We start from the raw sequence: 22,121 nt of genomic DNA, 5'->3' as shown, positions 1-22,121 counted from the left end.
AATGGTGACCTTCTAGAGGTTTATAATATCACTAGGGACATAGATAAGAAGCATTGTCATTGTCTTTTTCCTAAGATAGGGGAGTCTAAAACTAGAGGGCATAAGTTCAAGTTTATCCACACACAGGGTGCTGGGATTTGTAACAAGCTGCCAGAAGTAGCAGAGGCGAGTACAACTACAATGTTTAAAAGACATTTGAACAGGCAGATGGAGAAGAAAAGTTTAGACCATAATACATTTGAGTGGAATTACGCCATTCGCCCAATCAAGAACACCCCATCATTCCGTCATGACTAATTATCCTTTTCAATCCCATTCTCCTTGTAACCCTTTGCTCTTTTCCTATCAAGAACTTGACCTCCATAGCTGTCTGCGGCAATGAATTTCAAAGATTCGCCACCCTCATCTCTGTTTTAGAAAGACATTTTTGTATTCTGATGCTGTGTCATCTGGTCCCAGATTTCCCAACCATCCTCTTCACATCCAATCTATCCAGTCCTTTCAGTGTTCGATATGTTTCAGTGAGATCCTCCCGTTCTTCTAAACTCCAGCGAGTACAGTCTCAGGGACAAACACTTCTCATTTGATAACCTTTTCATGCCAACACATACTTCCTTGAATAAAAAGTCCTAAACTGCTCACAATACTCCAAGTGCAGTCTCCCCCAATGATGGGGGAGACGAGGACTAGAGGGCATAGTTTAAGAATACAGGGTAGGCCCTTTAGGACGGAGATGAGAAAGCATTTTTTTACCCAGAGAAGTGTGGATCTGTGGAATGCTCTGCCACAGTGGGTGGTAGAGGCGGATTCGCTGACTATGTTCAAAAGAGAGTTAGATAAGACTCTTGTGGGTAACGGAGTTAAGGGTTATGGGGATAAGGCTGGAAAGGGGTACTGATGGTAATGATCAGCCATGATCTAAAATGGTGGTGCTGGCCCGACGGGCCAAATGGCCTACTCCAGCTCCTATTGTCTATTGACCTATGCCCTGCAAAGCCTCAACATTGCATCTCTGCTTTTCTATCCCTCTCAAAATGAATGCCATTGTTGTATTTGCCTTCCTTCCCACTGACTCACCTGCAAGTTAACCTTCAGGAAATCTTGCTCAAACACTTCTGCACTTCTGATTTTGGAACTCTTTGTCCATTTAGAAAATAGTCAACGTCGTCATTCCTTCCACCAAAGGGCATGATGATACACTTCTCTACACTGTATTACATCTGCTATTTCCTTGCCTAATCTAAATTCTCTATCCTAGAGATTCAGTACTTCCTCAGTATTCTAGCACCTCTTCCTATCTTATCCATAAATTTGGCCACAAAGCCATCAATTATGTCATTTATGACATTCAAGCCTACAACACTCCTATTTTTAATGGTTGGAGGAAATCCATACAGTTACAGGGAGAATGTACAAACTCCTTGCAGACAGTGCCAGATTTGAACACAGGTCACTGGTGCTGTTATTAGCGTTGCACTAACTGTGCTGCCCAATACTTAGTTTGTCTGCTCTTTCTTTTCACGCACCCCCCCACTCTGACCAGCTCCTCTCTCGCACCTTTATTCCACTGGTATACTGATATATATGATTTTAGTTTTTCCATTACAAACTGCAGGGTGAATTCTATCATATTACGATCACTGCCTCCTAAGGGTTCTTTTACCTTAAGTTCCCTTATCATTATAGAACACCCAATCTAGAATTACTTGTCCCGTGTTGGCTCAACCACAAGCTGCTCTAAAAAGTTGTCTTGCATGCATTCTATAAAGTTACTTTTTTTGGGATCCAGCGCCAACTTAATTTTCCCCAAATCAACCTGCATATTGAAAGTCTCCATGATTATCATAATGTTGCCCTTTTTTGCATGCCTTTCTATCTCCCTTTGTAATTTGTACGCCCACTCCTAGCTACTGTTTGGAGCCCTGTATATAAACCCCTTGCAGTTATTTAATTTTACCCACAGGAGTTCTTTCTCTTCTAATCCTATGTCTCCACTTTCCAAGGATTTGATTCCATTTTTCACTAATAGAGCCACCCCACACCCCCCCGGGCTATCCTTTCGATACACCTAACCTTGGATGTATAGCTGCCATCTGTGATTTTTCTTTCAGTCACAACTCAGTGATTCCCACAATGTCATACCTTCCAATTTCGAATTGCACTATAAGATCGTCTACCTTATTCCTTACACTACATAACGCATCTCAAGTTTAGAATGATATGGAACAAATATGGTCAAATGGGACGAGCTCAGAAAGGCATCTTGGTGACAAAGGATGGATGTGGTGCCCAAGGGACTGTTTTGTGTTGTATAACACAATGACACTCTGTTAATAACTTGACAACAACTTGCTCATAAGTAATGGTACATGTTGGAGCGAGACCAGTGCATGTAAAATCATACTCCAGCAGAATGTACAGGCTAATGGAGAAATTAAAATTGATAAAAATAAAATATTCCCTTTTATTAAGGTTGACAAGATTTATCTTTAGATACAGTGATTAGTGCCACATTATTACAGTGCCAGTGACCTGGTTCTAATCTGATATTGTCTGTAATGATCTACATGGGTTTACTCCCAACCTCCAAAAATATACGGGGGTTGTAGGTTGATTAGTGTATTTGTGGGCTGAAAGGGCCTGTAACCATACTGTATCTCTATAATTTAAAAAAAGCTTTATTTTACCATGGGCTTTAAATTGTTGAAGAAGCAATTGAATCTTTTTAAAACTCTTTAAAATGCAACTGAAAATAATTTTTCAGAAATGTGTGCATATTCGTTGTTTAAAGTCACAGATTGAGTTTCTTTCAGCAATTTGAGCCAGATATTTGCATGCTGGCCTTTGATTCGAAAAGTAATGCTTATATTGGCATCCTTTTTTTTTCATCCTCCAGCAGTAATCATCAAAAATACTGCTTTAGGAAGGTCATATTGGGGTACATAAATGCAACCTTCAGAGATAGCAATGCTACTTTGTGTGTTTAACAGAAAGACTTCTATTGATGGCTGAGCTGTACACTAAGTACGGCCAGAGTTTTCCTTTCCTGTTAATATAGGTGTCATGGCGTGGATTTAACAATCAAAATATGAAAATGGAGTTTAACATTTTGCTTCTGTCTTGCAGTTACCATCCAGAGTATTGGGGAAAAAGGTGAGCATCAATATTAACCAAACAGTGCTTTGAAGTATCAGAAAAGTAAAACAATAACAAAAACTTTGCATGTGAATTTAGAATATGTTATTATTATTTGTTCAGGTAAAGAAAGAACTTCATTGTGATCCAACTGCAGTTTTGCAATGTATAATTTCTATAAGCAATGTAAGATCTATTTATAAGTTTTAAAAGAAATCTCGTAACTCCTTATAATTTCAGATGGCTGCAGGATTTGACATGTGCTGTAAAAGCTTTTGAATCCAAATGTTAAAAGTCAATGGTAACTTACTGGGGCATAAATATCTATGCAATCCTTTTACAGGTACACGGTCCTTTATCCGGAACCCTTGGGGGACAGTGTGTTCCGGATTTCGGAAAGCCCACCCGAATTGTGCTTCCGTATCCACCCCCACCCCCTTCCAGTCCCCCGGCCGCCTCCCCCGACCGTTGGTCCCCCCGGCCGCCTCCCCCGACCGTTGGTCCCCCCGGCCGCCTCCCCCGACCGTTGGTCCCCCTGGCCGCCTCCCCCGACCGTTGGTCCCCCCGGCCGCCTCCCCCGACCGTTGGTCCCCCCGGCCGCCTCCCCCGACCGTTGGTCCCCCCGGCCGCCTCCCCCGACCGTTGGTCCCCCCGGCCGCCTCCCCCGACCGTTGGTCCCCCGGCCGCCTCCCCCGACCGTTGGTCCCCCGGCCGCCTCCCCCGACCGTTGGTCCCCCGGCCGCCTCCCCCGACCGTTGGTCCCCCGGCCGCCTCCCCCGACCGTTGGTCCCCCGGCCGCCTCCCCCGACCGTTGGTCCCCCGGCCGCCTCCCCCGACCGTTGGTCCCCCGGCCGCCTCCCCCGACCGTTGGTCCCCCGGCCGCCTCCCCGACCGTTGGTCCCCCGGCCGCCTCCCCGACCGTTGGTCCCCCGGCCGCCTCCCCCGACCGTTGGTCCCCCGGCCGCCTCCCCCGACCGTTGGTCCCCCGGCCGCCTCCCCCGACCGTTGGTCCCCCGGCCGCCTCCCCCGACCGTTGGTCCCCCGGCCGCCTCCCCCGACCGTTGGTCCCCCGGCCGCCTCCCCCGACCGTTGGTCCCCCGGCCGCCTCCCCCGACCGTTGGTCCCCCGGCCGCCTCCCCCGACCGTTGGTCCCCCGGCAGCCTCCCCCGACCGTTGGTCCCCCGGCCGCCTCCCCCGACCGTTGGTCCCCCGGCCGCCTCCCCCGACCGTTGGTCCCCCGGCCGCCTCCCCCGACCGTTGGTCCCCCGGCCGCCTCCCCCGACCGTTGGTCCCCCGGCCGCCTCCCCCGACCGTTGGTCCCCCGGCCGCCTCCCCCGACCGTTGGTCCCCCGGCCGCCTCCCCCGACCGTTGGTCCCCCGGCCGCCTCCCCCGACCGTTGGTCCCCCGGCCGCCTCCCCCGACCGTTGGTCCCCCGGCCGCCTCCCCCGACCGTTGGTCCCCCGGCCGCCTCCCCCGACCGTTGGTCCCCCGGCCGCCTCCCCCGACCGTTGGTCCCCCGGCCACCTCCCCCGACCGTTGGTCCCCCGGCCGCCTCCCCCGACCGTTGGTCTCCACTTGCCAAGTTTTGGAGCTTTCTGGATTTTAGGTGTCCTGTTAAAGAATCGTGTACCTGTACTTCTTCCACAAAATTCAAGATACCAACAGTTATCGCTAGATTTTATTTGTTTCGTGATATGCCAGTCCAAACTATTACATTGTTCAGATTGCAAATGAAACATAATTCCAACATCAAAGCTTTCAAACTAAAGCACAAATAAATGTTTCCACTCATCCTTTCCTCTCATCACAATAAATTATTCTTAAGTGGTCATATCCAGACTTTGTCGTTTATTTTTCTGAGATAGTTTTTTTTCCTGTTGTATATCTATGTAAACCTGAAGTAAAGTTATGAGATAGATGTAAGGAAGGCTGAGATGGTTAAATGGTCAATTTTATTGAGAGGATGTTAGAATCAGTATTTACAACAAACTGTTGGTTCAGATGGAAAGGGAGCAAAATGTTCTTCTTCAACACACAAAATTGCTGGGAAAACACCTCAATCCTTGCAGCACTGGTAAGAAGCAAAGATATATAACTTAACGTTTCCGGCTTAAGCACTTTGTCAGCTTATGAGTAAAAACAGGCAGGTGTCTGAATAAAAAGTTTGGTGGGGGGGGAGGAGGGAAGAAGGAGGAGTCCAGGCTAACAGGCAAGAGGTCATAGGTAGTCATGACTGGGAGGGCAAAAGAGAAAAAAAAGCTGAAGTGATGGGGGTGGGGAGCTGAAGAAAAGGAGAACGGGGATTAGGAAAGAGAGAGGGGGACCTAATGGAAACTGGGGTAGTCAATGTTAATGCCATTTGGTTGTAGATTGGCCATACGAATATTAAATGCTATTCCTCCAATTTTCTGATGGCCTTGATTTGGCAGTGCATGAGGCCATGGACAGATACGTTGGCATGGGAATGGGATATGGAATTGAAATGGTTGGTCTTCTCGTTATTGTAGCAGACAGAGCAAAGGTGCTCAACCAAACTATCTCCCAGTCTGCATCCAGTCTCTCAGGTGATGTTCTTGTATTTTTAGACTTATCTAGAAGACTGGATTAATATAAAGTCCACTTTTTAAATTTGTCCATTAGTCTTTTATTTAGGAAAGAAAATCCAATCAATTGTAGAAAGTGAATATTTTAATTATAACCATACAAGATTAGTAATCCAGCTGCCTTATAACAGTGTCTTTTTTAAGAAAGGAAATGTGTGACCTAAGCAATATCATCACTTCATGTTTCTGAAATCACAGAGCAAACTGCAAGGTTGTTACGCATAGCTTCTAAGCAAAACAGAAATGAAACAGATGCCAAACAGGCACACCCAGTTCAATCAACTGCAAAATTCTTGCCACTATCTGGAAAAATGCCAAGTTGCATAGATTAATTAATTAGACAAGAAATATTTATCGCTACAAATAATTGCCAGCCACCCAAATTCCTCCGTTATGCCACACCTCTTCTGTGTTTGTTGGTGTGCTGGAAGTGCATGTAACCAAACTGCAAGTGGCGCTAAATTATATAAAGCCTCCATTAAACCACATTTAAAATATTGCTTACAGCTCTGATTGGCACATTATTAAAACAAAAATAGAGGTACTAGAGAAGGTGCAGAGATTTAGAAGGAAGATGCTTGCACCATAGAACACTACAGCACAGAAAACAGGCCATTGAGCTGTTTAGTCTGTGCTGAAAACGTTATGCTTCTCGTCCCACTGACCTGCGCCCATTTCTTAACCTTCCAGACCTCTCCCATCCATATATCTATCCAGTTTATTTTAAACTTGAGTGAGCCCACATTTACCATGTCAGATGGCAACTCATTCTACACTCCCACCACTCCTTTGAGTGAATTTTCCTTTAACGTTCCCACTAAACCTTTCCCCTTTCACCCTAAACCCATGTCCTCTTATATTATTCTCTCCTAATCTAAGTGGAAAGAACCTACTCGCATTTATTCTGTCTATACCTCTCATAATTTTGTAAACCATATCAAAATCTCCCTTAATTCTTCTCCACTCCAAGGAATAAAGTTGAAGTGTGCAAGGATGTACACATCAGGAAAGGAAGAGAAGTCTTATCTCCTATGAAGGATATTTAATAGTGGTCATAGAGTTATACAGCACAGAAATGGGCCTTTTGACTCATCCACACCAGCCAAGTTCCCTGTGAGCTAGTGCCATTCACCTGCATTTCCTATCCATGTAACTGTCTAAATACCTTTTAAGATTTGTAATTATACCCATCTTTCCCATTTCCTGTAGCAGCTTATTCTATATACCTTAAAATTAAAATTATGAAAGTTTTACTAAAATGTCAAGAGAATTTGTGTATGAGCATGCATGATGTCTGATCAAGAATTCCAATAGAAAATTTGGATTAACTTTATCCAGAGTTGTAAGAAGGTGGATCTTTCTACCAAGGTAAATTGCTGAGGTCAGGTGTGTCGAGGATTGTTATAAAAGAGGGAAGCTGATGTCATTTGAGCAGTTGAGAAATAATATCTTTCTTAAGGGAAAAATTGGGACCAGCTATGGCACTACCTAAATGTAGCAATATGGAGATTGGAATTCGAAAGGGGAATATGTGTAAATTTATTTCTAAAATATATTACATATTCCAAAGTGAGGGCCCAAAGCCGGATTTACATAGGTAGAGGCTGCCTGGCAATGAACAAGATGCAAGTTGACTTCATTTGTCTTATCACCCTGCATGGTCTCTCGTATGGTGTCCCTACGTACGAACATGTATTCACAGTCCTTCAGTTCGTGTGGTACAAAAGAAACATTTGCCATTTGCCATGTGATGATGGTGTACGGGGATAATTTGCTGACGGTATCCCTTAGTCTGCTCAGCAGACTGGAATTGGTCCCACAATGTTCACATGGATGAAGCGGTGAGTTACCGGTGGGAAGGGTTGTTGTGCTTTCGTATGCTGATGGATTTTGACAAGCTACACGAGATCTGGCCACTTGCATGACGTCTTTCTTCAGACCATGCCAAACGAATCTGTCTGAAATCAGATGAACGATCAATCTGATGGATGGATGAGAAAGACCATGGACAGAATCAAAAATTCAACATCTCCATGAAGCTGGAACCACTGGTCATAGATGTCCTGTTGACATGTCACAAAAGAGAAGCTTGCTGTCTACATCGATTTGCACATCCTTCCATTGTAGGTTGGTTATTGACTCCATCTCACTGTCTTGTACTTGAGCAGCATCGAGAGCCATGTGGTCAATACCGTGGTCCATAGCTGATACAAGCACAACTGAGCAGAAAAGTATAATGTAAGTGTCTTCCAGAAATGTGCATTATTCTGGTAGAGAGCTCTGAAATGAAGGATAACTGCCGCTGTAATGACCAGAACTCCCAACATGTTCAAAAATGTGAACATCAAGGGTTTATGGTCTGTGAATATGGTGAAGTGTCTGCCTTCCAAAAAATAATGGAAGTGATGGATGGACAAATATGTGGGTAGGAGCTCTTTATTAAAGGTGCTGTGTTTTTTCTCGGCTTCACAGAGGTGGCAGCTAAAGAATGCCAATGGCTTCCATTGTCCATCAATGTACAGCTGCAGAGCACCCCTCTGGCCACATCAGATGCGTCTGTTGAAAGGGTGGTGGTTGCGTTTAGGACTGGATAACTGAGCGTGGTTGCTTTGTCTTTATGAAAGCATTTCAATCTTCATCTATCCACTGAATAGATTTGGCATTACCAGAAAGCAGATTGAACAGAGGCTTCCTAATGTGAGCTGCTGCTGGAAGGAATCAATGATAAAAAAAATAAACTATGCCCAAGAACTCTCGCAGACCTTTGGTCTGCAATATTCAGTAATGCCGTCAATCTTGGAAGGCAAAGGAACCACGCCCTCGTCGGTGATTGTATGGACACGCCCTTGTCGGTGATTGTATGGACACGCCCTCGTCGGTGATTGTATGGACACGCCCTCGTCGGTGATTGTATGGACACGCCCTCGTCGGTGATTGTATGGACACGCCCTCGTCGGTGATTGTATGTCCCAGGAATTCTATGGAATGTTGTCCAAAAACACATTTATCTGTATTGATGGTCAGTCCAAATTCTTGCAGACTTCTGAAGAGTGTACACAGATGTTCCATGTGCTCTTTAGTTTTGCTAGCAACTAATATGTCGTCTAGATAAATGAAGACGTTGGCCATTGCTATGCCCTTCTGCAGGCATAACTTGCTGGAAAGGCTGAGCTGCATTTTTAAACCAAAAAGGCATACGTAAAAATTCCAACAATCCGAAAGGGGTAATTATTGCCGTTTTTGGGGATGTTGTTTGGTTCCACTGGCACCTGGTGATATCCACACACCAAATCCACTTTTGAAAAGATTTTCACCTCATGCAGATTCACTAAAAATCTTGAATATGGGCAATAGGGTAGCAATCAGGTATAGTGGCACTGTTGAATTGTCTATAATCTCCACAAGGTCTCCACCCTCCAGTGTGTTTTTGGACTAAATGTAATGGAGACACCATAGACTGTTGGACCTGTGAATTATCCCCAGCTCTTCCATTTTGTGGAATTCTTGTTCAGCTAATTGCAGGGTGTGGACAGCTGTGATGCAGTGACATTGTGTGTTTTTTTGTGTTTGTGTGGTGTGGTTTTTTTGCCAGCCACAGGACATCTGCCTCTGCAGCTACTGCTCTGGAGTCTTCAAAAGAACTCTGTGATAATAAGATTCTAATGTCTTCTGGCATCCTCTCCAGGAAGAGCTGTTAGAATAACATATCTGGCCATTGGTCGCATGTCGTCCATTAGTTTAAACGGGGCGTGGTCACCCAACTCCTCCATGTGTAACAGTCTAGTGGCCCTCTCTCTGCGGGACATCTGTAAATTCGCAGCAGGAGCACTTTTAGAGTATCATACTTGTGCTCTCCAGGCTCTGATGGATAGTGCAGGACATCACTAACTCGCTTGGCATTGGCTTGGTCCAAGGCACTGACGAGGTTATAATAGCGATTTGTGTCCACCTCTATCTTCCTACGGTGAAATTGTGCCTCAGCCTGTCGAAACCACAGGTCTGGTTCTGCCGTCCAGTAGGAGAGTAACTTAACAGCTGCAGTATCCATATGGTCCAGAAACTTGTTTTTGAACCGTTGGGGTCACCAACTGTAGCCACTGAAAATATAGTGGTGGCTGATGAATGCAAAATAACGACACATATAGTTGCAGGTAACTCAGAACTCGTTTACTCGAGTCACATTTTTAAAAAAATTGAACCACGCGCGCCACATCATGACATTATGATGTCCTCTGCTGGTTCGTTGGACTTCTGAGAGTTCTATTCTATCTATAGTACTGTAACAAAAGAGATATTAAAGTGATCTAAAAGAACCTTATAGAGTGAAAAACGAAAGTCTGCAGATGCTGTATTTGTAGTAAAAACATAAAAATGCTGGAGGAACTCAGCAGTTCTCACAACATCTGAGATCGAAGTATCATAATCTAGAAGGGAAGGATCCAAGAATACACCTCAATTGGTAAATGCTCTATTGTGCTTAATTGGGCAGGAATACCTATAGGGATGAAATTTATGACCCTACAGACTTGCCCCAACACCAAAAGAGGATCTGTCCATAGTGTTGGCTGTAAATGTAATTGGGCATCAGATGAGATTCAAGTGCTCTACAGTATATTAACTACTTTGACATTTCTATTTTGATAATGTATTGTTGAATATACCCTGACATGTAGAAAAGCTGAGATAGGTGAGTAAGAATGTGCACTTCTCAAGCTTTTAGCTTTCTCAGTTCAGAATTCAGCTCTCGGGATTCATGTACACAACTTAAGATAATAATGGAGATCTATTTGAAATGAATAGCATAATGCATTGATGAAAGCCACCACAAAATTTAATATCTCAGAATGCTGGTGGGTGGCAAATTTGGTGGAACAAATAATTCTCTCTTCCTCTCACTTCCTTTGTGATAGCATAACTTTCTTGCTCTGTAACCTTCTGTTGGATGTACTCTAGTGGTTTTGTATAATTGCCATACCATAGCTGGGTAATGTACTAATCTTTATTCACTTCCTACTAAATTGTTATGAAGTGTTAAATTATGATGCAAACATGATATTTTACCATGACTAGATAATTTTACAGAAAAAATGTTGTCCAGTGGGTATTTATTTCTTGTAATCAATTAAGCTGTGATTTAGTTTGATTTTATTTGTCAGTGTCTAATTCCTTTAAGTAGATGCTGCAAAATATGAACATGGGTACTTTAATGATGGCATTTCAATGTGATTAAGCAAGAAAATCCATTGCTGGTGAGTTTTATAGAAATAGATAGAATTTTAATCTTTCATTTTGTTGTAATATCTTTGGGTGGGGGGGGGATTTCAGTTTTATTTCCTTTTGATAAGTACGTTATTGTCAAGGTTAAGTTTTCTCAACCAGCTCATTTGGGAAGTGAATTGAATTTAACCTCCATTTGCATCATATTTTGAGTTTAATTGAGAGTATTTTCACAACCATATCATTTGAAAATGATCATTTTTTAAATTCTAGAACATAATTTCTCAAGAACTTATACTAATTCTATTTTTTTATATTTAAGGATCAGTTGGAAATAAGTTGTATCCTCTGTTGTAGAGAGCTTTAATACATTTATGGTAAATATTTATTTAAAAAATTAATTGAAAATATTTTTAAAAAACTAGGGAGATGGTAAGATCTCTCAAGGCCAAAGGATGGAATATATGCTTGGAGGGAGGAAGATGAGGTGTAATTGTGCAGGGGAGGTAATGTCTTACAAACTTGATTTGTGTGTTTTTGAGATGAGTAGCGTGATTGATGAGGCAATGGCAATGAATGTTGTGTACATGGATTTTAGTGAGGCATTTGACTCCCTCTTGATAGGCTGATCCAGGATCTACAGTGAGTTGATGATTCACAATTGCCTTACCTGTAGAACATTGGTTCTCAACCTTTTTTTTCCATTCACATACCACTTTATGCCATAGGTGCTCTGTAATTAGTAAGGGATTGCTTAAGGTGGTATGTGGGTGGAAAGAAAAAGTTTGAAAACCATTGTTTTAATCTGATTGACTCGATATGTGCAAGGTTTCATAACTCCAAAGGAAATGGGCCAGTGACAATTTTTATTAAGCAAAATATTTCATTAATAATTGGGTCTAGAGCAGTGATTCTCAACCTTCTCTTCCCACGCACATACCACCTGAAGCAATCCCTTACTAATCACAGAGCATCTGTCATTGGGATTACTTAAAGTGGTATGTGAGTGGAAAGAAAAAGGTTGAGAACCACTGCTGTAGAAGAAGGAATGTCATGGTGGAAAGGTGTTATTCTGGCTAGAGCTTAGAATGATCAAATTCAGGATAATATACCACAATAGATTAAGAAAGTTTGTTTTAAGAGCAGTCCAGCTGGTTGACTCATAATTAGTACAGCAGTTAAAAGCCCAGTACAGATTTACAGAGAGATTAATTGGAACAGAGTAAAGGCAATGTTATTTTACTTCTGAGGTTTGTTGAAGAGTCCAGTATTAGCAAAATGATGGTGGCCATGGTGTGATGTCTTGTGTTGACTGCTCCCTGAGGTTGAGAATAACTGATCTAAACTGTGTTAACAATTCTCAGTTTCTCTCTGTATGGGTAGAGCAGTTTCCTTACCAAACGTGATGCATCTTGACAGAAATCTTTTAATATTGCATCTGTCGAAGCTGTTGTGGGGTGCAAGTGACATAGAAAACTTCCTCAAACTTTCAAGTAACTAGAGGTGCTGGTGTGCTTTCTTGGCCATTGTATAAACATGGTTAGACCACAATAGTTCATTGGAAGTGTTTAACCCGAAGAATTTATGGTGTTAGTCATACAGTACAGAAACAGGTCTACAGGTCCGGCTAATCCATGCTGAGCAATGTACCCTCCTACTTAATCCCATACTTTAGGCTCGTACCTCTCTAAGCCCCTCCCATCCATGTAATTACTCAAATGTTTGTTAAAGGAAGCTAACATATCTGCCTTTACCACTTTGTCCAGCAGCTCATTCTCCCACCCTCTGAGTGAAAAATTGTCCCCTCATGATTTTAGACCTCAATAAGATCTATTAACCCTTGTGCTCTAAGATAAGTAGGTCTATTTTTTGTTGTCTCTCACAATATCTCAATGACCCTTATCCTGGCAAAAACTTCATTAACCTCTTCTGAAACCTTTACAATTTCCTAATATCCGTCCTCTTATTTGGTAGGTGACCAAACAATGTTCCAAGTGTGGTCTCACCAACATTTTGTGTAAATTCAACATGATGTTCCAATGCCCGGACCACTGAAGACAAGCATACCAAACACTCTTTTCACTAATGTCTACCTGTGATGCCATCTTAAAAGAACTATGTATCTGCACCCCAAGGTATTTCTTCTCTATAACACATTTTAAGGCCCTCCTGTTAACAGTAATTTCTCTCTTGGTTCAATTTTCCCAAATGCAGCACCTTGCACTTGTTTGAGTTGAACTACACCTGTCATTCATAAGTTCAAGTTTATTATCATCTGATTGTACATGTACAACCTGTCAAAACAGTTTATCTGGACCATGGTGCACAAACGTACGCATGCAAGCGCAGTAAGTAATAATCACATATACATAAATAAATATATAATTTAAAATAAATTTAAATATTTTTGGATGATTTGCTCAGAAACAGGACACTATTAATTAATTTCACAGCCTGTAGGAAGAAGCAATTTTCCAGGCTGGCAGTTCTAATTTTGATGCTCCTGTACCTCCTCCTTGATGGTAGAGGATTATGGAGCAGGTCTTCTGTAATTCTTTGAGCCCTGTTTAAGCCACTCTAATAGAGTGCATGTCCATGATAGGTTGTCCTTTATATGCAAACCTAGGGTCTTTGTGCTCTCCTTTCCCTCCACAACAGAATCATTGATGTGTAATGTAGAATGGTCAATCTTCATCCTCCTGAAATCCACAATCATCTCCTTTGTCTAATTCATGTTGAGACTTGGGTGGCTGTTCTCGCAAAATTTTGTGAGCCTTCTAATCTCACTGAAAGCCAACTTATTATATCCAATAAGACCAACTGATGTATCATCCAGAAACGGTAATTCTTTTAGAACTGAATCTGGCACAGCCCTGAGAGGTGTCAGTGTTCAGCATGAAAAGACTTGAGATTTTACTACCAACCTAGACTGATCATGGTCTTTTAGTCAAGAAGTCCAGAATCCAGTTGCCGAGAGAGGTGTTGAGTCCCGATGAGGACAGTTTATCTACCAGCTTTTGAGGTATGATTATGTTGATCACAAAGTTGAAGACAATGAATAATGGCCTGGAGAATATGAGGCATCATTCTTTAGGTGGGTCAGGGCTAAATGGAGGGTCAAGGCTATAGCATCATCTGTGGACCACTTTGGATGGTAGGCAAACTGGAATGTCATTGTAATGTGCAATGTGATACATTTCATGACCAACTGCTCAACACATTTCATGGTTAGTGCTACTGGGTGGTAGTCATTTAGTCCAATTACTGTTGCCCTCTTGGGCACCTGCCTTGAATCTGCAGGAACAGTGAACAGCTGCAGTGAGATGTTGAAGATGTCTGTTAAGACCTACGTAGCTTTTGGCCTCTTAAGCCCAGTTTCCAATTTGATCTGGATTCCATTGTAACTGGATTAACAACCTTCACTGTCTGCCACAGCACATATTTTCACATCATTATCAAACTTGCTTACCTTGCCACAAACATCCTTGTCTTAATCATTTGTATATTATAAATAGCAAGGGTCCTAATACCAAACCCTAAGGCATTCTGCACCAACCTACAATATTGGATCTTATGAAAATATTTACTAAAATGTATATAAATAAGATTAACTACCTTGCCCTCATCTACATTCTTTGTCACTTTGGGGAAAAAATCCTATCATTTTCACAAGACAATTTCCCGTGCTAGTTCTTCTTAATTTCCCTCTGACAATCCAAATGATGATAGTATGGTGTCCCACTGTGTGGCGATTGAACTGGCAAATCGGGGGGGGGGGGGGGCGCAAGTGCAACCAAAGGCCAGCAGCTGCACAGTGGGACTGGCCCCAACAAGCGAACTGGTGGGCGAACGGCAAAGGCAGCTTAATGGCCAGCGACCCCAAAATGGTGCTGACCTTGCTGTGTAGCCAGCAGTCAAGGACAGCACGCGGGGAAGAAGGGCATTGTTATGCAGGAAAGTACCCGTGCACAGGAAATTGCTTTTGTTATGCATGTTGTGACGTCAGCCAAGGGGGGGGGCCATGACGGGAACAATGCAAGTATAAAAATTGGGCCTGAGCCCTAATAAAACTGAGCTTAACCTGGCTACACTACGTGTGTGTGTGTGTGTGTGTGTGTGTGTGTGTGTGTGTGTGTGTGTGTGTGTGTGTGTGTGTGTGTGTGTGTGTGTGTGTGTGTGTGTGTGTGTGTGTGTGTGTGTGTGTGTGTGTGTGTGTGTGTGGTAGCACGCGGCTACAATAGATTTCTATCTTTCCTCCAGCATTTTCCCACTGACGCCAGACTAACATGTCAGAAATAAAACTTCTCACACATGAGTCTCTTTAAAACTGATGACACGACAAGCTTTATTTACAAGTCTGCAGAGTTGGACTCAACTGGTTTCTCACCAGTTAAGCCCCGATACATACAGTGCATTGATTTTTATACCTTTATTATTTGCCCTTCCCCTTCTTATTAATACTGTTTTAATTGGTTAGTATTACAAAAACATTCTAAGTATAACTGCATTATTAATTATCACGTTCGTTACGTACGCTGTGAACTCTACATTCACTGAATTCTGTTTCTCACACTTCTTATCAATCCTTTGTCTCCTGCATGTCTCTCACTATGACCATGAAAAGATAGGTTTAAAAAAACATATTCAGCAGCTCCTTCTGTCCTTGACTGCTAGTAAACTCTCTGTCCGTTCTGGCTTCCCTGTTTCTGATTAATCATCACATTTTAACTTAAGTCTTTTTAACCTAAATTCTCTATATCACAATCCACCCCTTTCTCTCTTTAAAATGTGTTGAATATATGTATAGATATGAATGGGGATTCTAAGCTAGGGAAGAGAAATGTTTTATGATACATTAATCTCACGCTGAAATAAAAGTCTTACAGGGTCTCCTGTGATGGTGGAAGTGGTACAATTCCAAAACTGAATACTGCTATTAGACAGGGGTAGGCAATTAGTTTTAAAAACAGTGGATAAGAACCAAGTCTGAAATTACCTTCCTTTCTTCCCCAAATGTGGTCCTGAAACAGGACCACTGTATCTCTGCATTTCTTACATTTCACACCTGATAAAGACATAGGCAAACTAAGAAAAATCAAAGAACATAACAATAACATTGTGAATTAAGTCTTTTTGCGAAATCGTAAGGTAAGAGGTTTTTCTCCAGGAATACAAGTCCAATCTGAGTTCGTATCAGGGTCCTGTGGCGCCTCTACAGGTCCCTTAAATCTGGATGTGTGTGTCCACCCCTTCTCTCTTGTTCGTGCTGCAGCTTCTGTAGTTAAGAGAACTTGGTATGGACCTTCCCACTGGGGCTGGAGTTTTTCAGTCTTCCAGGTCTTGATAAGAATCCAGTCTCCTGGTTCCACTTTGTGTAAAGAAAAGTCTAGAGGCGGTGTTTGTGCCAATAGTCCTCTCTTTCGTAAATCTGTAAGAGAGCGTGACAGTGCCTGTAAATAGTTCCTAACAAATATATCCCCTTCCCCCAAGGTGGGACACCCCTCAACTGTACTCCAGAAGGGAAGCCCAAACATCATTTCATAAGGGGACAGCCCTACATCTTTTCGTGGGGCAGTACGAATTCTCAATAAGGCTAGGGGCAGACACTTTATCCAAGGCATTTTAGTTTCCACCATTAACTTTGTCAATTGGATTTTTAGTGTTCCATTCATACGCTCGATCTTCCCTGAGCTTTGTGGATGCCAAGGGGTATGTAATTTCCAAGAGACCTGTAATGCATCACAAATCAATTGCTGGATTTTTGAAGAAAAATGTGGACCCCTGTCTGAGTCTATAGAATCCATTATACCATATCTGGGGATTATCTGCTCTAGGAGGAGGCGAGCTACTGTAGAGGCTGTAGTATTTATTGTTGGGAAGGCTTCTACCCATCGGGTAAAGTGATCTATTATCACCAACAGATATTTCCATCTTTGAACTTGAGGTAACTCTGTGAAGTCGATCTGGATACGTTGAAAAGGGCGTATGGCTAATGGTTGACCTCCCATGGTCCCTGTCCTCATTATCTTCTTATTAATTTTTGTGCATAGGTAACAATTTTGCACCTCTTGTTGGGCCAAGGTGTAGATTCCCTTACACACATATTCTCGAAGCACTGTGTCACATAAGGCTTGAGTGCCCCAGTGGCTCTGTTGATGCAGGTGTTTTAAAATGTTGCGAGTTATTTCTTTATTTAGAACAGTTCTTCCATCTGGTGTTTTCCATGTTCCATCAGGTAATTGGCTTGCGCCCAGCTGATCCATGTTCTTTTCTTCCTTAGCAGTGAAAATGGGAGCTGTCTTTATGCCTTGCCTTATTGGGATTAAAGTCAGCAAACGGACTTCTTGTTGCATGGCTGCTCTTTTGGCTTCTTCATCAGCCAGTCTGTTTCCAATTGCTGTCGGGTTATCTCCCCTTTGATGGCTTGGTATGTAGACCACTGCTATTTCTTGGGGTAATGTTAAGGCTTCTAAAGTCAGAGTAATCATCTGTTCGTGTGCCAATTCCTTTCCTCTTGATGTAATTAGACCACGCTCCTTCCAGATCTTACCAAAGGTATGCACTACCCCGTATGCGTATTTGGAATCTGTGTAAATCGTTCCAATTTTCTTTGCCAGTATTCTACACAAGGATTCTACTACTTTCCAAGTATTTCCTTCTATTATAGCATACCCATTTCTTCTCATTCCGTCAACACATCTGGCGGAGCCGTCAATGTAGAATTCATATCCTTCTCCCAGCGGAGTATTGCAAAGGTCTTCTCGGGTCTTGGTCTGAAGATCTGTCAACTCAACACAGTCATGCTCCACCTCTTTCTCTGTTTCACTGCCGTATAAAAACTGAGCTGGGTTGCAGCTATTAACTTTTGCAAACTGTAAATCTTCTCCAACCATTAAAATGGTTTCATACTTTAATATACGAGAATCAGTCAGCCATCGATGGGCAGTTTGTGTTAATAAAACACTCACAGAATGGGAGGTGTACACAGTCATCTTTCCTCCAAAAGTAAGTTTACGTGTTTCTTCTACCAACAGAGCAGCAGCCGTTACTCCCTGGATACACGTCGGCCATCCGCGAGACACTGGGTCCATCATTTTGGAAAGGAAAGCCACTGGGTGTCGCTGACCGCCTTTTTCCTGTGTTAAAACTCCCACAGCTGTTCCTTGGTTATGAGTGACAAATAGCTGGAAGGGCTGTTTTAAAGAGGGCAGAGTGAGCACTGGGGCTCGTGTTAGGCGATGTTTCAAGTCCTCGAACCATCCCTCCTCCTCCTGGGTCCATTTCAATGGATAGTCATTTTCATTTGTCAGTTTATCATACATAAACTTCACCAAAGCTGAGTAGTCCTCTATCCATAACCTACAGTATCCTAAGAGTCCCAGGAATTGTCTTATTTCCTTCTTATTACGGGGTAAAGGCATTCTAGTGATTCCCGCAATTCGTTCAGGGGTAATCCGTTTCTGTCCTTTACTTATCTGGTGTCCCAGATATATCACAGTTTTCTCAACAAACTGTAACTTGTTTCTGGACATTCGTAGACCCTTTTTCCCCAGATAATTCAAGAGTCTAATGGTCTCTCTCCTCATTTCTTGTTCCTTGGGTCCTGATAATAGTAAATCATCCACATACTGCATTAGTTGGGAATCATCAGATTGTGGATAGTCCATCAGGATTTGTTCTAGCATTTGTCCAAACAGGTTTGGAGATTCAGTGAACCCTTGGGGCAATACAGTCCACCGAAACTGTCTCCGTTTACCTGTCCATGGATTTTCCCATTCAAACGCAAACATATCTCTACTTTCCTCTTCTAACGGACAAGTCCAGAAGGCATCCTTCAAGTCGATAACACTAAACCACTCATGGTCTGGGGGAATCCGACTCATAATAGTATAGGGATTAGGCACCACTGGGTGGCGGGTCTGAACAATAGCATTCAAACTTCTTAGATCCTGAACTAGGCGATAGGATCCATCTGACTTTTTTACTGGGAGTATAGGGGTGTTATAAGGTGACATGCATTCTTCTAATAGTCCGTCTCGTATTAAAGTCTCAATTACCGGCTGATGACCTGGTATTAATGTGACATGTAAAGGTGGGATGTCCAGACCTCCTCGATTTCCCTCCTTATACCAGACTCTCTCGTCAATCTGCCGTTCATCCTCTTCCTTTAAAGCGCAGAGGTGGACTCGCACTTCTCCGTCCACAGGGAGAGCACCCAAACCTAGGAGAGCCTGTAAGTCCCTTCCTAGGAGGTTAAATTCAGCCGAAGGTAATAACAAGAGGTCTTGTACCCCTTCTCTTTCTTCCAGTTTCACTGTTACTTGGGGAATTATTGATACCATTCTGGGAGCTCCTTCTATCCCAGAAATTGTCAAATTACTTTTTATAGGCTCAGTTCCGATTGGCACAGTTATTACACTACTTCGTTCCGCTCCTGTGTCCACCATAAACACCACCTCTTCTCCCTTGGGACCAATTTTTAGTTTTACCAGGGGTTCCCTCTTATATTTGGTCCCTAACATTTGGAACCCCTGACACTCCTAATCTTCTTCCATAAGTTCGAGGGCACGCAATTCCCTCTTGTATCGGGGGCATTCCCTCTTAAAGTGTCCTTCCTCATTGCAGTAATAGCATTTAACAAATCTCCGGGGTCTTCCCTCTCTTGGATATTTTGGATTGTTTAGAGGAAGGTTTTGTTTTCTTTCCCCTCTGGATTCAGCATTCATCTGTCGGATAGTCTGTACCATAACCTTTGTCGCCTTCTTTTGATCTTCTTCTTCTCTCTGCACATATACTTTTTGTGCCTTTTTTAACAGTTCACTTAGGGGTTTTTCACTCCAGTCCTCCTCCTTTTCTAGTTTCTTTCTAATGTCTTGCCATGATTTGGAAACAAATTCAATTCGAATAAGCTGTTCACCCATTGGTGTACTAGGGTCCACGCCCGCATACTGTTGGACATTCTTTCTCACCCTCTCCAAAAAATCAGTAGGGGACTCGTCTTTCCCCTGGTGGTTCCCAAGTGCCTTGGTGAAATTGTGACCCTTTGGCACAGCCTCCCGTATCCCTTTAATTGTCCACTCTCTATATTGTCTCATACTTGTCAATCCCTCGGGTGTTCGTTTGTCCCACCTGGGTTCATTTAAGGGATATTTTTGTTCATGGGGTCTGGGGTCCCCAGGTTGTTCATATTCCCACATGAGGAGGGCAGCCCGTCGAATCATCTGCCTCTCCTGGGGTGAGAATAATGTTCCCATTATTGCCTGCATCTCTTCCCACGTATATGTGTTTGGTCCCAGGAATTGGTCGAGCTGTTCGGCCAGTCCTATAGGATCTTCCAATAACTTTTTCATTTCTTTCTTAAATCCCCGCACCTCTGTACTAGTTAGGGGAACATTCACATATCCCGTTCCCCCTCCCGGTCCTCCCATAGGAACTTCCCTCAGGGGATTTAGGCTTATTGAAAACTTTGATGGTCCTGGACCAGTCTGGGATCTTGTCCAGGGTCGGTTTACCGGTGGAAGTTTAGGGTCCGACTCCCTTAATTCATTCTTTTTTTTCCCGGCCCCTTTCGGGGCAATCAGATTCATCACCTTTCCCCTCCGGTAATGAGCTTTCCTCGGGCGCAGTAGGCACCGGGGGAATATAAGGAGGGGGAAGGTTGTCCAGAGGTTCCCACTTCTTTTCTCCCGCTACCCTCAATTTAAAACATTTTGTTAAGGATCCTGGCCAGGGAACCCAACAAAATGCATATGCTGACTCTTCTTGATTCACCTTTGGTCTCGAATTTACATATATGTTTAATGCTTGTCTAACCCAATCCTCATCAGATCCAAATTTCGGCCACCAGACCGAGGAACCTTTAATAGGTTGTTTCGACCAAAGGAGACAATATTGAACCATCTTTTTCTTGTTTTTGTCTCGATATCTTTTACTATCCCAATTTTCAAACATTCTCCCCAAAGGGCTGTCAAGGGGTACTCCCAGGAATTGTCCTGAATTTTCAGACGAGCCCTTAGATTTTGATCCTCCCATTTTCCCACCTAGATCTGTTTATCGTTGCTGAGGACCCTCTCGCTCTGGACCCTACTCCCTTCCTCTCAGACGCCTCGTCGGAGGTGCTGTCCCTCCTTCGGTTACCGCTGAGGTTTTCCTGGGGTTGACCCCTCTCTTCTCGGCACTTCGTCGGAGGTGCTGTCCCTCCTTCGGTTACCGCCGAGGTTTCCCTGGGGTCTATCCTAGAGTCCCGCGACAGGGTTCTCACACAACGACAAAAGATCTATACTTAATCTATTCCGTTAGGTTTTTATCCAAACAGGTGTATCCCGTTACACCTGTTACCCAATCCCCACACCACAATCGTAAGTCGTCACTTACCGGTGTCTTCCCGGGGATTGAACCGTCACCCTTCTCCTCTCCGTCTTGTCGTGTCACCCTGTCCGGATACCACTCGCTCAAGCCGCCCGAAGCGACGAGCAAGGGACTAGGAGCCGCTGAACTCAGCGGGGTGCACCGCCTCCGATGTCCCTCTTCTCGCCTCCCCTCACGGCCGGAGTGTGGATCCCGGACGAGCCCCCATTTGTCAGAAATAAAACTTCTCACACATGAGTCTCTTTAAAACTGATGACACGACAAGCTTTATTTACAAGTCTGCAGAGTTGGACTCAACTGGTTTCTCACCAGTTAAGCCCCGATACATACAGTGCATTGATTTTTATACCTTTATTATTTGCCCTTCCCCTTCTTATTAATACTGTTTTAATTGGTTAGTATTACAAAAACATTCTAAGTATAACTGCATTATTAATTATCACGTTCGTTACGTACGCTGTGAACTCTACATTCACTGAATTCTGTTTCTCACACTTCTTATCAATCCTTTGTCTCCTGCATGTCTCTCACTATGACCATGAAAAGATAGGTTTAAAAAAACATATTCAGCAGCTCCTTCTGTCCTTGACTGCTAGTAAACTCTCTGTCCGTTCTGGCTTCCCTGTTTCTGATTAATCATCACATTTTAACTTAAGTCTTTTTAACCTAAATTCTCTATATCACATAACATGTCTGTGGTTAGCTAGATTATCCTCATAGCTCTTTTTAGATAACTGCACCACATTTGCCATCCTCCAGAACTTCTGTCCTCAGTGAGGAGTTAAAAATGCTTGTCA

At 43.2% G+C, this 22,121-nt stretch overlaps 1 protein-coding gene across 11 annotated transcripts in view; it reads left to right on the top strand.

Moving 5' to 3' along the window:
- Positions 1–22,121, top strand: part of zdhhc20b (zinc finger DHHC-type palmitoyltransferase 20b) — a 93,735-nt gene that overhangs the window by 4,020 nt on the left and 67,594 nt on the right. For 6 of the 11 annotated variants that reach the window (XM_069891385.1, XM_069891383.1, XM_069891382.1 and 3 more), the window contains exon 2: positions 3,127–3,153. In XM_069891385.1, the coding sequence (XP_069747486.1) occupies positions 3,127–3,153 (27 nt within the window). Of the gene's footprint in view, positions 1–3,126; positions 3,154–10,915; positions 10,989–11,278; positions 11,334–11,394; positions 11,463–12,930; positions 13,092–22,121 lie in introns of those variants that run through there. The other 5 variants (XM_069891387.1, XM_069891388.1, XM_069891391.1 and 2 more) reach the window with 4 other exon arrangements.

Source organism: Narcine bancroftii, chromosome 7 (genome assembly GCF_036971445.1).
Source record: "Narcine bancroftii isolate sNarBan1 chromosome 7, sNarBan1.hap1, whole genome shotgun sequence".
Classification (NCBI taxonomy): domain Eukaryota; kingdom Metazoa; phylum Chordata; class Chondrichthyes; order Torpediniformes; family Narcinidae; genus Narcine; species Narcine bancroftii.
This window is presented reverse-complemented; position numbering and strand designations above follow the sequence as displayed.